This window comes from Lissotriton helveticus, chromosome 5_1, assembly GCF_964261635.1.
Source record: "Lissotriton helveticus chromosome 5_1, aLisHel1.1, whole genome shotgun sequence".
Lineage (NCBI taxonomy): Eukaryota > Metazoa > Chordata > Amphibia > Caudata > Salamandridae > Lissotriton > Lissotriton helveticus.
The window spans coordinates 347,076,509-347,093,496 of NC_136065.1; the positions used below are offsets into that span (position 1 = coordinate 347,076,509).

Here is a 16,988-nt window from a genome sequence, read left to right on the forward strand (position 1 = left end):
AATGATTTTCAAAGCCGGGAGGGAGAAGAAGCGGGAGACTTTCCTAATTGTTCTTAGGGAGAAGAAGCAAGAAGAGACAACCGAGCCAATGTGTGAGTGGATAGAAAGTTGTGAATCTAAGAAAATCCCTAGGGTTTTAACTTTGGAAACGGGAAGTGGAGGGACACCGAGTGAGGGGGGCCAGAAGGAAGAGGACCATGGACTGCAACCACCTCCGGTCAAGACCAACTCGGTCTTGTCTGGATTGAGTTTGAGGTGGTTGCAGTTCATCCAATCTTGGATAAATGTCATGACTGACTGGACATTCTGGGCAGATGAAGGGGAGTGGGAGAGGTTAAAGATTAGCTGGAGGTCATCAGCATAATTAAACACTGTGACCTCCAGCTGCTGTAACATAAAAATGAGGGGGTAGATGTATAAATTAAACAAAAGAGGGGAAAGTGACGATCCCTGAGGAACCCCGCACTCCACCTTGCGGGAAGCCGCGGCGAAGCCGGCCAGATGGACCGCTTGAGTTCTCTCCACCAGGAAGGACTCGAGCCACGAGAGGGCTAAGCCCTCTATGCCCGCCGCCCTGACACGGCTGAGGAGGATGGAATGGTCCACCGTGTCAAAAGCGGCGGACAGATCTAAAAGTATCAGGGCTTGAGGTACGTTGGTATCAATACCCTCCCGCAGCTTGTCCATCACCGAGATTACCACCTTCTCCGTGGAATGCAGGGGCCTAAACCCAGCTTGGCAGGAGGAGAGGCAGTGGTTTGCCTCTACGTGGGTACTCAGGGCGGTCGTGATGTGAGTCTCAAGGACTTTAGCTAGGTAGGGCAGAAGGGAAATAGGATGGTAGTGGGAAGGGGAAGATGAATCGGCGCCAGGTTTTTTTAGGATTGGGACGACAACCGCTGATTTATGTAGGCTGGGAACGGTGCCGTTAGTGAGTGAATCATTGAGAAGGGTCAAAGGCGGGATAGGGCAGTTTAAATAAATTTCCCTAAGAATGTGGGCTGGGGCGAAATCCAGGGGAGATCCTGATTTTACTCGGTCCAACAGCGGTGAGAGAGTATTAGTGGTCAACAGAGGAAAGGAAGACAGTTTGGAAACCGTGAGGGGAGGGGAGGGGTTTGTAAATGCAGGGGAAGGGAGGGGGATGTTAAGTTTAATTTTTGCAACTTTGTCGATAAAGAACTCGTTGAGTGAGTTGCAGAGGGACTGGGAGGGAGTAATTGACGCTGTGGCTCTGCCGGATGATGCGAGTTCATGGATAGTCGAGAAAATTTCTTTAGAGTGAGACTCGGCTGCCATTACTCTGCTCGTGTAGAACTCAGTTTTAGCATCCAGAATGCCCTTTTTGTAAGTTTGTAGTACGGACAGGTAGACTGCCTTTAGCGCAGGACTGTAAGTTCTACGCCAAGCTCGCTCGGCCCTCCTTGCAGCCAGTTTCTTAGCTTTTAGATCCGAGGTGAACCAACGGTTGGCTGCATGGGCTCGCCTGACTGTGAGTCGCCTTAAAGGGGCAAACTCGTCGCCTGCCAAAGTCAGCCAGTTGTCGATGGCGGACAGCTGGGAATTGGCTGTAAGGCCAGATAGCTCGGGGCAGGTTTTAGCCAGAGTAGAGCAAAGGGAGGGCATGTCAGTTTTTCCCCACTTCCTGACCCAGGTGTTCTTGGGAAGTTGGGGTTTGGTCAGAGGGGCTAAGGCGAGGGAAAAAGTGATGGTAAAGTGGTCCGACCAGGAACAAGGGGCTATTATGGGGGGTGTGAACGGGATGTTTAGAGCCCAGATTTGATCTAATACGTGGCCATGCGAGTGAGTCGGGCTGTGAACCAGAGGTGAAAAGTTTAAGCTGGTCATAAGGTTGGTAAACTCCCTAGATTGAAGGCTCTCAGCAGGATCATTGGGCCAAAAGTTTAAATCCCCCAGGACCAATACTGAAGAATTATTGATCACCAGGGTGGCCAGGAGAGTCTGAATACTGGGAAGGAAAGAAGGGGTGAGCTGGGGGGGACGGTAAATTAAAACAAAAGTGAAGGGGGCCTGATGTGAAGTCGAACGGGCTAGAAGGTAATCTATGTCAGGTATGGGAGGGGAAGGGAGAATCTGAAAATTAAAATTAGTGCGAGCGATTAAAGCCACTCCTCCTCCTCGCCTGCCGTCTGAGCGATCCGCTCGGATAACCGAGTGGGTAGGTGGTAAAGCGGCTAACACGTTAGGTAGGGAGTCGTCCTTGAACCAAGTTTCGGTTAAAAATAAAAGGTCTGGATCATAAGAATCGATATAGTCGAAAAGTTCATACTGGTGAGTGACCGCAGACCTGGTGTTTAAAAGCGTAGCAGAGGTACTGAATACCGGGTCAGGGGAAACCAGAGGTAATGAGGGGGCAGGCAAGGTCGTGTTGGGAGGTAAAGCTGGAGAGACTGCTCTCTCAGGAGCTGATCGAGGAGAGGTAGAGGACACACCTAAATGCTTTAAACGGGCTGATGTAAGGGGATCGATATTTCCATGTACCCAGTAGGAACAGAGCTGGGAGGGGGAATATGTGATTAGACGGACAGCGTCCAGTGCCCCTCGCCCCGGCCGGCCGCGGACGGGCGCAGACGGGCTTGACTCTGGCGCAACTCCGGCGCGCAGCCGACGCGCCCGCTGCGCTCGTCCGCTGCGCTGACGCATGAGGAGCGTTTAAGTAGGCGGATGACGAGGGTGGGGGGCGGAGTCAGCAGGGCGGGTTGGGAGGCGATTTTAAAAGTAAAGAACAAGCCAGCCGCTCGTAATCAGCGGGGCGAGGGACTGCTTGTCTTCAGCAGGAAGGGGGTAAGTTAAAAACAGATGCGCCAGCAGTCTCGCGCTAGCCCTCTGCCACCGGGCTCCACGCAACACTGAGGCACAGGGAAAAGAAGCCTAAGTAGGCGGATGACGAGGGTGGGGGGCGGAGTCAGCAGGGCGGGTTGGGAGGCGATTTTAAAAGTAAAGAACAAGCCAGCCGCTCGTAATCAGCGGGGCGAGGGACTGCTTGTCTTCAGCAGGAAGGAGGTAAGTTAAAAACAAATGCGCCAGCAGTCTCGCGCTAGCCCTCTGCCACCGGGCTCCACGCAACACTGAGGCACAGGGAAAAGAAGCCTCAGTAGGCGGATGACGAGGGTGGGGGGCGGAGTCAGCAGGGCGGGTTGGGAGGCGATTTTAAAAGTAAAGAACAAGCCAGCCGCTCGTAATCAGCGGGGCGAGGGACTGCTTGTCTTCAGCAGGAAGGAGGTAAGTTAAAAACAAATGCGCCAGCAGTCTCGCGCTAGCCCTCTGCCACCGGGCTCCACGCAACACTGAGGCACAGGGAAAAGAAGCCTAAGTAGGCGGATGACGAGGGTGGGGGGCGGAGTCAGCAGGGCGGGTTGGGAGGCGATTTTAAAAGTAAAGAACAAGCCAGCCGCTCGTAATCAGCGGGGCGAGGGACTGCTTGTCTTCAGCAGGAAGGGGGTAAGTTAAAAACAGATGCGCCAGCAGTCTCGCGCTAGCCCTCTGCCACCGGGCTCCACGCAACACTGAGGCACAGGGAAAAGAAGCCTAAGTAGGCGGATGACGAGGGTGGGGGGCGGAGTCAGCAGGGCGGGTTGGGAGGCGATTTTAAAAGTAAAGAACAAGCCAGCCGCTCGTAATCAGCGGGGCGAGGGACTGCTTGTCTTCAGCAGGAAGGAGGTAAGTTAAAAACAAATGCGCCAGCAGTCTCGCGCTAGCCCTCTGCCACCGGGCTCCACGCAACACTGAGGCACAGGGAAAAGAAGCCTCAGTAGGCGGATGACGAGGGTGGGGGGCGGAGTCAGCAGGGCGGGTTGGGAGGCGATTTTAAAAGTAAAGAACAAGCCAGCCGCTCGTAATCAGCGGGGCGAGGGACTGCTTGTCTTCAGCAGGAAGGAGGTAAGTTAAAAACAAATGCGCCAGCAGTCTCGCGCTAGCCCTCTGCCACCGGGCTCCACGCAACACTGAGGCACAGGGAAAAGAAGCCTAAGTAGGCGGATGACGAGGGTGGGGGGCGGAGTCAGCAGGGCGGGTTGGGAGGCGATTTTAAAAGTAAAGAACAAGCCAGCCGCTCGTAATCAGCGGGGCGAGGGACTGCTTGTCTTCAGCAGGAAGGGGGTAAGTTAAAAACAGATGCGCCAGCAGTCTCGCGCTAGCCCTCTGCCACCGGGCTCCACGCAACACTGAGGCACAGGGAAAAGAAGCCTAAGTAGGCGGATGACGAGGGTGGGGGGCGGAGTCAGCAGGGCGGGTTATGCTATGCTATGTTTTGTTGCGTTTTATTATGCTATGCTTTGTTTTGCTATGCTATGTTTTGCTATGCTATGTTTTGCTTTGTTTGGTATGCTATGCTGTGTTTTGCTATGCTATTATATGGTTTGTTATGTTTTGTTAAGCCATGCTATGTTTTGTTGTGTTTTGTTAAGCTATGCTGTTTTGTTGTGTTTTGTTATGGTATGTGTTGTTGTGTTTTGTTATGCTATGTTGTGTTATGTTATGCTATGTTTTGTTATGTTATGCTATGTTTTGTTATGCTATGCTATGTTTTGTTTTGCTATCCTATGCTTTGTTTTGTTATGCTATGCTTTGTTTTGTTATGCTATGCTATGTTTTGTTGTGTTTTGTTATGCTATGCTATGTTTTGTTGTGTTTTGCTAGGCTATGCGATGCTTTGTTATGCTATGCTATGTTTTGCTATGCTATGCTTTGTTATGCTATGCTATGTTTTGTTATGCTATGCTAGGTTTTGATCTGCTATGCTTTGTTATGGAATGCTATGTTTTGTTATGCTATGCTATGTTTTGTTATGTTTTATTATGCTATGCTTTGTTTTTTTATGCTTTGTTATGCTATGTTTTGTTATGCTATGCTAAACTTTGTTTTGTTATGCTATGATATGTTGTGTTTTGTTATGCTATGCTATGCTTTGTTGTGTTTTGTTATGCTATGCTATGTTTTGCTATGTATGCTATGTTTTGGTGTGTTTTGTTATGCAATGGTTTGTTGTGTTTTGCTATGTTTTGTTATGCTATGTTTTGTTATGCTATGGTGTGTTATGCTATGGTTTGTTATGCTATGGTTTGTTGTGTTTTGCTATGTTTTGTTATGCTATGTTTTGTTATGCTATTCTTTGTTATACTATGTTATGTTTTGTTATGCTATGCTGGTGAGGGTGTATGAAGGTGAGTGAGGTGGTGTGAGGGTGAGGGCGAGGGTGTGATGGTGTGTGAGGGTGAGAGGGTTGGGAGGTTGAGGGGGTGTGAGGGTGAGGGTATGAGGGTGAGTGAGAGTGTGTGAGGGTGTGTGCGGGTGAGGGGTTGTGAGAGGGGTGAGGGTGTGAGGGTAAGGGGTGTGAGAGGGGTGTGAGGGTGTGAGGTTGAGTGAGGGTGCATGAGGGTGAGGGGGGTGAGGGTGAGGGGATTGAGGGTGTGTGAGGGTGTGGGGGTGTGAGGGTGAGAGGATGTGTGAGGGTGAGAGTGTTGTGAAGGTGAGGGGTGTGAGGGTGGGTGAGGGTGAGGCGGGGTGAGGGGAGGTGACGGTGGGTGAGGGGGGTGTGAGGGTGAGGGGGTGTGAGGGTGAGGGGGTGTGAGGGGGTATGAGGGTGAGGGGGTGTGAGGTTGAGGGGGTGTGAGGGTGAGGGGGTGTGAGGGTGAGGGGGTGTGAGGGTGAGGGGTGTGAGGGTGAGAGGGTTTGAGGGTGAGGGGGAGTGAGGGTGAGGGTGTGAGGGTGTGTGAGAGGGTGTGTGAGAGGGTGAGAGGGGTGAGGGTGTGTGAGAGGGTGAGGGGGGTGAGGGGATGAGGGGGTGTGAGGGCATAGAACGTAATCCGTGACATAAATAGATTAAGAACATATACACTTCTAGAAACAATGTCTTTAAGACATTTTCTAGCCGATCACTACAATCGGACTGAGTCTGTGCATCCGTCTTACAAAAATCCCTAGAAGGGTAAACTGGAAAAAAGCATTGGTAGAGCAAATAGGTCAGGTCGTTGGAACGTATTAGCTTTGCCAATTGCCTTTGGTGGGGCTGCAAAGCATTGAGATGCTGCCCACAATCATCAAAATAACAAGCCCTCTGCCCTGGTAGTGAATTAATAGTATATGAGTTTGTTCTGCCAAAACCCTCATTTCATGATGCCTAAAAACGAACTGCAAATTATGAATACATTAAAAAGAATCGTGACGATAAATATCCCCTCCAAAGTCACTTGGTAAAACCTCCGGTGTGAAGCATGTGTGAACGTTGGAAACCCCTTCATCAGCAATTAGCCTCTGACCTGCATTTTAAGGGAGAAGTTCACTGTCAACCCAGTCTCTGAGATCTCCGAAAATAACAGGTTTAAATGAAAGCCATCTGGCTAGTAAATGAGGCCACCGCTTCTCCGGGAATGCAACTAAACACATAGGGCCTTATTTATGAAGTCCTTACGCCGCCGGTGCGTCACTTTTAAAATGGGAAAAAGTGACGCACCGGCAGCGCAAGGCCTTCATAAATAAGGCCCATAGTGTGTGAACATTACTTGGTAAGTCAGCTTCCCAGTGCGTGCTTGCACCTCAACAGAACTATCCATCCCATAATGCATCATATCGACATGCGGATATATATATATATATACATAACCCTTGAAAGTCAATTGCCTCCTACAATCGATAGACACTGAGACACTATTCAATGTAGTGTCTCAGGTTTATAATCCATAGGTTATGCCACTGGAATACCCAAAGGATGTCACTGTTCTTTCCTGCGTCGCTTCTGGAAACCTCTGGTCGATTTACGTATTTCAGTATAACCGATTTGCTTTCCTAAGGCTGTGTTGACCTTGGTTACATGTTTGTGCCTTTAGTTCTTTATTTAAACAATTGTGCTCCCTCTCACTCTATTCTATTCCATTCGAAGAGCCCTAAAATTGTGGCGTGGAGTGTAGAACTAAGGAGGCCAGAAATTAGCTATCGATTTAATGTTTCTGGGCTTTCTAGTCCCCTGTTTAGCAAATGTGCCTATACAACCGGATTATGCTGAAAATAAAGGCCGTGGGAGTAGGGGGGGGGGGAGGGGGAAATGATCGGTCGGTATGTTCGTTTTCATGGACTAATTACTATGTGCATTTGCGTACACAAAAAAGAGGCTCACTTGGTCGGAAACTTTAATTGGACCTTTGTATGGCGGTGCTCAAAATGCAGATGCCCTTCTGAACGAACTGAGCGCCCAGCAGAGGTAGACCAAAGACTGGTGGCTAACTAGCAAACCGTGCGGACACTGCAAACCTTTCAAGACAGTAGACTGGATGATTCACAGGGTGTCATGGGGATCAAACGAATGCATCTATTTGACTGCCTTTAATTTGTCAAATTGGAAATGCGACGATGTCAGGATCGCGTGAGACGATTTCTTTCTCCCGTGAGACAAGGTGAGCTTGCAAGCACCGCGGGTAGAATCATAGTCAATTCAACATCCCGAATATATTGTCATAGTAAGGAGAACGGTAACATAACTTTCCAGGCTCCATTTGCTTCATTTCATCTCCCCTCTGAAGGAATACAATAACCAAACACGTCTTTGTAAATGCCGCCCGGCTACAGCTTTAAATGTCAACCAGAAACCCACGTGAAACAAATGCTTGGCAAAGTAAATAGGTTTCGCTTGTGAGACCCATTGGGTCTGCCAATGCATTTTGTTCATGTTGTACATAATGCAGGTGTGGACAGTGAAGGAATGGGTCGGGGTAGCAAGAAGGGAAAAGTAGCACATGAGGGAGGGTTGAAATAAGGTAAGTTTTTACAAACAAGCTCTTGGCATTGCTGTGATTAGGGGAGGGGGAGGAGAAATGAGGCTCGGGAGCAAATGGTAACGAGCGCGTGAATGGGAAGAGCGGCCGTGGGAGGTGGGAGGGGAAGTCTGAGAGTGCGAAGTGCAGGCGGGGAGCGGAGCCTTTGAAGTGTGAGTGGCTTTCATGTGGTGATGCAAGGCAGGCAGATAGAAGCGCGGTCACGAGACCACATGCACTTCTAGAAAACCGCATTTTTTTCAGAGCTTAGTTTAGCTCTTAGTTTAGCCCCAATAGTCTCGTCCTATTCATTCCTTGCGGAATGGAATAGGACGAGACCTAAACAACTGGTACTTTGTAATCTGATAGGTTGCAAAGTGGTGCAGATGTGGATACAGTCATCTCAAAATTTTTCAATTACGTCTGGATGAAGAGTCCATTTATGTGAAGATGTTTGGAAGCCTTCTCAAACATCTGTCCACTCTTTCCTTTCACCTTCCAAAGGAACATAGATAGCGCAGGGTATTACCTAATAACAGAGAATCATTGCCTCCATGCACAGCTCCAAAAATTCCACTGCCTGCTCTATAGGACGTGACAACAGCATGGTCAGTCATCACGAGAACTTGTCTGCTCTGCACTAGGTGAAAAAAGCTTTAAGAAAGCAACCTGATCATACTAAACCCCAAAAACGGATATATAGATATATAGCAATTGAGTAGACTGTTACATTCATATCATAGCATACAAATGAACCCCGTTATGTCATGTAGACATTACACCGCAACTTGAATCTGACAAAATTAAAAGTCTTAACAATTCAATAGGTTGGTGTCCTGTGTCCACCATACTTGATCCTTACAAACATTCTGCTTCACCAATACGATCAACCCCAGTGCAATCTAGAAGGCCCCGCGCACTGTTCAGTTATTATCTCCCAACATCACCAAATATGTGCATCAGAGAAGAGATTTCAACTTTCCTTTTTCATTAACTTATTGATAGTCATGAGGTCTAAAATGGGCCTCAATTTTGCAATCTCCCTTTTTGTAATAAGACCATATGAAGTAAACCTACATAATCTATTCTCCCATTTACTGCACACGCTTGCAGCATCTGTGAAATCTCCTATAAGAGTTTGCCGCTCTTTGCTTCAGCTCTTGGGAAAGCACAGTGGGAAAGCAAACTCTTGAATGAATACTACAACTATTTGCAGGATCCACCAGTCTAAGGTCAAACTTTATTAGCAGTGTCACCCTCCGATTTTGTACTCAGGAGGGTAACACTGCTCAAGCATGCAACAGAGTGGACGGCTTCATTGTTCTATCTAGGATTTGTCAGAAAAGGACTGATGGAGAAGGGCCTGTAGGAGATTTTCTGTTAACATACACAAAGCCCTTACCTTCACAAAGCTGTCCATCTTCATCCTGCAGCTGGACGTGGATGGTTACTGGCCATCCTTGCACCACCTCAATCACCTCATCCCCCATGATCACAATTTTCTTTGCTATGCCTGAAATGAGAGAGGTTTAGTTTAACCTTCTTATCTTCTTCGGTGTGTACTGAAGCAGAGTCAGAAAAGTATTGCTTTGTGAATAAATCAGAGTAGCGAAATGGTGGGTGCTTTATTTTTGCCATTTGCTTTATTCATGCAGAAGGACTCTCACAGGTACCAGACAGGGCTCAACTTTAAGTTAACTCATGCTTGAAAGTTTTAGAACGCAATACAAAAAAAACTATGTTGGATGTTTCAGAATTATTTCTTAGGCTACGCAACACCCCCTGTAAGATTAGTCTATAATGCCACTACTGCACAGCTATTTCTACTATAACCATAGAGCCCTCTGTAGTGGACTCTACCGGCCATTAAAGACCCGCTCCAACGTTAAAGGCCCGATCCTGCGACTCGGGCCTTTAACAAGAAAGCGGGCCTTTAATGGCCAGTAGAACCTGCTACGGAGGGCTCTAAGGCTATTAGAACATTCTTCCCCTAGAGTGCAGAGTGATCTAATTTGTAAAATTGAAATCCCCTTGGTGTCAGTGAGGCCTTTGTTAAACATTGGAATGTTGATGCTCCAGGCTTCTTCCAGCCATTAGAAGCCCAGAGCACTCCATTGTTTTCAATAAAGCGCTGAACATTCCAATGTTCTAATAATACTGCAGCTACTACTAATAATAATAGTCAGCACTTGTAAAAGACATCCCACAATCAGAATTATCTCTTGGAGTTTAAAGCATAGGTATTAGTATTACCACACTCAATAGGACTCATTTTGTCAACGTCAGAAGGATTAAATGCACCTGCGGCTCATACAGGTATGAGCGGTAGGGCGGTGAGGCTGAGTGGAGACGGATTTTGACAGATGAACAGGAGGGAACATTAAATAAATAATGTATTTTCCCTCGTGGTCGTCTGTCGAAATCCTCCCCACCGACCCACCGCTCTTACCTGCATGAGCCGCGGCTGATTAAATGGTTAGCTGTCCACCATGACCTACAGGGTTTGCACATATTTCTGCATAGGACATTTAACCCACTGAGTTATTTTTTGGCTAAAAGTGGATATCTATTAAATCCTCTGATATCCATCATATTTTACAAGTGTTCCACGTGTGTGTGCTGTACCTTTTTAAGTCTTTAACGTAATGGAATATTTATTGCTGGTATTATTTGTACTAAAAAAAAACAAATACCTCCCAAGGCTATATCTAAATATGTTATTTAAAATACTACAAAAGGCACCTAATTTTTAGTTATTCCTGTAAAGCTTTATGTTATGTGAAATATGGTTATTTGTATGTCTGTATCGAATGTCATGATTTTTAATACATTTATATAGTCATATCTGTGATAAAGAAGTTTGCTTGGACAGGATTGCACAAGAGTGTTAAATCTTTATTTGTACTATTTTATATAACTTATTTTGATACGTCTTGGGAAGGTATTTGTTTTTGATTGTTTTCTAACCCTGTCCCCTTGGTTTATTTATTTATTTATTGTTTTATTGTAAAGTTTTGTATAGCGCGAACAAGACCCGTGGGTATCAGAGCGCTTAACATCAGAATAGTTGACTAACATCAGTGTTGACATTACAAGAAACAAAACAGATATGAGGTATATAATAAAATGAATATGATTATGTGACAATATATATGCAAACAAAAACACCTGTGCAATTCGCATTAATATGTCGGGTAAGGCTAAGCTTATATCATATGCCCATGTTCCCCGTCAAGGTGAGGTAGGCGATGGTACGGTTTTGGCATCACAAAGTGTTAACTTTTCTAAGGACAAAGCCGTTATGAGGTAGATAATAGTATGGCTATGATTGTGTGAGACAATATATATGAGAAACAGATACCATGCAATTCGTATTAAGATGTGGGGTAAGGCTAAATTTATATCATATGCCATATACCCTGACAGGAGTGAGGTAGGAGAGGGTAAGGTTTAGGCTGTGCGTAAAAGATATATTGACACATTGCCCTTCAGTGCATTAGGTAAGAGTACCTCTGCGTCTCTATATATCGCCAGTCTTGCGTCAATAATTAGCTTTCATATTATTCAGGTTGGAGCTTCTCCTTCTGAGAGCAGCACTAGATCAGGGCGGCGTATCTATGCAAGGTATTTGCTCATCATGAGGCTCTTCACTTCCCGCTTAAATGATGCAATATTGCGAATCTTCCTAATGCTTGGAGGAAGAGAATTCCAGATTCTAGGGGCAGCTCCAGAAAATGCTCTGTCGTAAGTCTTTTTCTTTTGGAATCTGGCTGGCCGCAATAGCAGTTCGGCGGCACTCCGGGCTGGCCTGTCACCTCCCGATATCTTAATTTTCTTGGCTAGATATCTAGGAGTGTTGAAGTGCAGCGCTTTATGGGTGATACATGCTAACTTCATTTGGATTCTGGCTTCATAAGGTAGCCAATTTAATGCTTTCAAGTGAGGGGATATGTGGTCAAATTTCCTTGATCCTGTGATCAGTCTTGCCGCTGCATTGAGGCAGGCTTTTAGCGGAGCTGTTGACATTTTTGGTAAGCCTGCTAAGGTGGAGCAGCCGTATTCAATCCTAGAGATAACAAGAGATTGGATTGATAACTTTAGATCAGCTTCAGAGATGTAGGGTTTCATTTTCCTTAAGTAGTTAAGGTGGAAGCGGGCACTTTTAGCCATTGCATTAATGTGAGCTTTCATGTTAAGGTTCTCGTCTAGGGTGATTCCAAGCGATTTAGCTGATTCGACTAATGTTGGGGTGCAGTTTAGTGCAGTCACTAGTTTGGTCCATTCCCTTATTTCCGACTGGCATCTTGGTGGCGAAATTAGTAGGAACACTGTTTTGTGAGCATTTAGCTTCAAGTGATTGGTGGATAACCATTGCAGTGCCCTTCCTAAGGACTCGTTCATCCGATCAATGTCTTCAACGGAGGCGACCTTTATGTAAATTTGCGTATCATCTGCATACATGTGGTAGGATATCTGTGATTCTCTGAGAATTTCTGTGAGTGGTTCAACATACAAGTTAAACAGGTCTGGAGAAAGTGTCGATCCTTGTGGGACTCCTATTGTGTTGGGACATGGAGTTGAGGTGGAATGATTGACCAGGAATCTTTGTGTCCTGTTCCTTAAAAAAGAGTCGAACCATTTCAGCACATTTCCAGTTAAACCCATCCTATCTCGAAGTCTGGTCAGTAAGGCTTCGTAATTTACCGTGTCAAATGCAGATGACAGGTCCAGGAGAATCAGTAGGCACGCTCGATTTTGGTCTAGGGCCTGTAGCGCGTCATCCACAATATGTAGTATAGCCGTTTCCGTGCTATGTCCTGCTCTGAATCCTGATTGGCAGTCGTCAAGTAAGGAGAATTTGGTGATGTGTTGGCTTAATTGACCCTGCACACATTTCTCGATTAGTTTGGCTAGAAGAGGGATGTTAGTCACTGGGCGAAAGTCATTCGGATCTGTTGCATCCGCTGTAGGCTTTTTGACTATGGGAACCACTTGACCTGTTTTCAGGCAGTCAGGGAGGATCCCTTGGGATAGTGATGCATTTATTATTTTAGTCCATATTGGAACCAGAATGTGGTTAATATCTCTTACGCATTTTCTGGGAAGAGGGTCTTGGTAGTGGTTATTAGGTTTAATTTCTGACAGCATTTTGGCGATCTTATAATGGTCGTATAGTTTGAATGTGTCCCAGTTTGCCTCGTTTTTGGTCTTGGTACATTCTAATGACTGGGTGTCATCATTCGGGGGCAAAGGATGTATAGTGGTTGCCGCATTTGTGAGCTCTTCTTCCAGCGCTTTAGCCTTCTCTGTAAAAAATGTGGAGAATTCTTCACAGCCTAACGGAGTAATTGTGTTCTCCTGAGAGGATTTAGCTAGTTTGTTTGATTGTTGTTTAAGGATTTCAAAGAGTTTTCGTGGTCTGTTTTTGGCATTGTCCAGTTCTGATCGGATAAATTCCTTTTTGGAAGTGATGATCTTTTTGTTATATTGGCTTCTGATTTTTCTGAGAGCTTTTAGCTCCGGGGATGAGGGGTGTTGTCTCCATTTCCTTTCGGCCATTCTCAGTTTCCTTCTGTCTTCATTCAGTGATCCACTAAACCAAGGATTTTTTGTCTTCTCTGTGACTCTTTTCAGTTTTAGTGGCATGGTGTTGTTGACGATATTTTCGATTGACGTAATGTAGTGATCTGTAAGCTCATTTACATTCTGTAGATGGTTAGGTGGCTTTAAGTCTCTCTCACACCTTTCAACCAGTAGCTCAATATTAGCCTCTTTCGTGTCGCGAGTCCATTTTTTGAACTTGGAGGGTTGCACAGTCGTTCCCTTTCTCACTGTGGGTATCGCAAATGATATTGCATGATGATCGGACCAATCGCAAGGGTCTATAGAACGGATCGATGCATTTTTGTCTCTTGCAATAATCCAATCTAAGGTCGATCCTTTCAGGTGTGTAGGTAGCGAGCATGCTTGAGTTAGGTTTATTTATAGGTTGGTTCTGAGGGGTTACTCTCTTTCTAATTCATAATTTGTACTTTTACCAAGTATTTAGTTGATGTCATCCCACCTAGTATATGTAAACCCTATGCCATTCTCGCAAAAAGGGAGGCAACAAGACACTCCGTAGTGACGTCAGGAGAAAATGATATCAGAGGAAGAGATGTGGTCCAATTGCAGAATTACATTTTTAATTCCAATTGCAAGTCATTATAGCTGAAATATCTGGTAAACATAAGTGAATTTTCCAAGTTGTTTTATAGTACTTGGGAGTTATCAAGTGTCCATGAGCTCTACACTTGGCACATATGTAAACTGAAAAATATAGAGAAAAGGTAATTTCCCATGATTCCACATTTTCGTGAGGAGAGGATGGAAGAGAGGTCTAGAACTCATGGTTCCTGGCTGCACAGTCAACAAGCTAGCCACGAGGACCTCCCCATGTCACTTCTTAGTGTAGACACAAAACTAAGCACACAAGTTCATATCTCAACACTGGGTACCGTTCCTAAAGAATCGTTCTTTAATCTACAGCCGGAGGCTTACGATCTCACATGATGTAGATTTACATATTTTGGGAATTCAAAAAGGTTTCTCAGGTTGCGCCAAAAATCTGCGCCTCTCGCAGATTACTAGGTGAAGTCGTGGAAAATGTAGCATTTGTGACTACACAGCGCCATTTCAGCATGCACAAATGTACTTAGTGCCAAATTGTGGCTGAGAAAATGTTATTGCAGTTGTGTTTTAATTCATTCTCCTGGGAAAAAATGTTTTCCCTCTTGAGAAACCTCTTCCCTATAACTCCACCAATTTGGGGTTGGAAGGGGAGTTCCTTTTTCTTTCCCTTACCTCCTTGGGGGGAAAAATGTTTTTATCCTTGGCAGGGTACATTTAAAACTATTTTCAGGCTACAAAGGGGTTGAAGAAAGGTTTGAGAAAACCCACATTGGGTATTCTCAAACCCGGTGTGGAAAGCCACCCCTTAAGGACCCACCCCCACCAGTGAGGACTTGTAAGTAATACTTTATTGTACAGTTAATAAAAACCATTACAAAAACCGTCAGCAGTAAAAAAGGAAAGTATTAAAAATATTTATAGCAGCATAGATGATGGAGTTATTCGATTTAAGCTATGTTACAAAGTGCAGTTTAAAAAAGGTTAAAAAGAACGGAGTGTCCGTCTGCCGTTAGGTGCTCGTGTCCTTCTACGGAGAGGGTTTCTTTTGTCAGTCCTGGCCCTCGTTCCTATACAAAGTTAGGTATTGCAGTGCCTATTCCTTTTTGGAAGACTGGCTGGCCTTTACCCTGAATGTTCATAACTTTTAGTTATAGTATGCCAGTGTTTTAATTCAGTTTAAGTCTCTGAGCTGTCTTGATGTTTTGGCACTCACAGTATTGAGGGTGTGCTGTCCTTGTCCGTTTGTTCTTTCTTTGTGTTGATTCTGCTTTCTACAGCTCCGAGGTATTTTACCAGTCGGCAAGCCATTTGAACTTCGTCGCCTCTGAAGCAAGCCAGAGTTGCTTGCCTGCACGTCCTGATTCCTTTTTTTATGAGTAGGGGTCTCAGTAGGTTCCTGCGGTCTTGCTGCAGCTCTTTGCAGATGGTAATGAGATGTACGATGTTTTCCTCATGAGTTCCACACATGCGACAGTTTGCCGGTGTTGGGGGCCGCAGCCAAGGGGCCATATGGTCAGCTGAGGGTAATACTCCTAATCGTAATTTTAGGAATGATTCTTTTATTTTTTTGGTGAAGCTGGTCAGAAGGTATGCCTGTGGTGTGAGTTTATTGTAGGTTTGTAGTGTCAGCCAGCCATGTGCTCTCTCTGTTAGTGAGGCTTTGTCTTGTAGGAGGGATTCTTTCCTAACTGTATTGTTTACAGCTTTTTTGAAACCTGCCAGGCTCCCTTGCAGATCCCATAGTTGACTCGCCCCCAGTTGTTTTATTGCATCCTCTAGAAAGAGTCTTGCTGGGCAGTTGTCTTTGCTTTGTAGATCTTTCCAGAGGAGTGCGTTGAGGGTGTTTGCTTCCCCTCTGCTAATTTTGTGCCAGGTCTTAAGGTATGCTCCCTTGCGAGCAAGCTCTTCCTTAACCAGCCCAAATTCGAGTCGGATCTGCGTCGGAGAAGTGTATCTCGGGAGGCCAAACATCATCCGCATTGCTCTTGTAATTACTCCTTCTAAGGTTCCGGTATCCTTGCCTCTCATTGCTTCGCTACCGTATGTAATGGATGGTATCAGTTTGGCTTGTATCAGTTTTAGGAGTGGGGTGAAGCTTGGGACGATGATCTTATTTTTCAAGTTCCTTAGCGATACAGCTGCCATTAAGCCTCTCTTTTTTATCTCCTCACATTGCGGTTTGAAGCTCCCCCTATGGTCAATAGTCACTCCCAAGTAATGATATTTATTTGTGACTTCCAATTTATTTTTATCCAGGTTCCAACTGAATGTTGGTTTCTTCTTGCGGTAGTTGAGGCGCATGACTTTTGTTTTACAAAAATTAATACTAAGTTTATTTGTTTTGGAGTGTTGTGCGGTGATGTCGAGGAGCCGCTGTAGGTCGATCGGAGTCCGGCTGATTAGCACCAAGTCATCAGCATAAAATAAGTTAGACAAATGAGTTCCCCCCAGTTTTGGCGCATGTGAGTTGTTTTCATTTAGTGTGGTGGATAGGTCGGCCATAAAGAGATTAAATAAAGTTGGCGCTAGCACACATCCTTGCTTTACTCCTGTGTTAGTTGGAATTTTCTTAGTTAAAAAGTCGCCGGTACCTAGTTTAACCTGGACCCATGTATCGCTGTGCATGAGGATTAGTTGGTTCAGTAGTGTTGCTGGAATTTTCATTCTCTTCAGTTTTTGCCACAGCAGATTTCTGTTTACGCGGTCAAAGGCAGAGCTGTAGTCAATAAAACACAGGTACAAGGGTTGTTTTCATTCTAGAGCTGAGTCGATCAGGAGTGACAAGGCAAGGATGTTTGTGGTCGTCCCCATGTTTTTTCTGAAGCTTGTTTGATTAAGTGGGATTGCTGATGTTTCTTCCGCCCATAATGTCAGTTCCTGAAGTAAGAGGCCAGCGTAGTATTTTGCTTCGTTGTCTAATAAGGCAATTAACCGATAGCTTCTTGGATCTTTCCTGTCTCCTTTTTTATATATTGGTGAGATTATTGCCCCCCTCCATGATCGTGGAATTGTCGCAGTCTGCCATATTTTTTCAAACATTGGTTTTAGAGT

At 45.5% G+C, this 16,988-nt stretch overlaps 1 protein-coding gene across 1 annotated transcript in view; it reads right to left on the reverse strand.

Annotated features, from left to right (window-relative positions):
* MORN1 (MORN repeat containing 1) overlaps positions 1–16,988 on the reverse strand; it is a 1,183,152-nt gene that overhangs the window by 928,998 nt on the left and 237,166 nt on the right. The window contains exon 8 of the mRNA XM_078640924.1: positions 9,169–9,279. Within this exon, the coding sequence (XP_078497050.1) occupies positions 9,169–9,279 (111 nt within the window). The remainder of the gene's footprint in view (positions 1–9,168; positions 9,280–16,988) is intronic.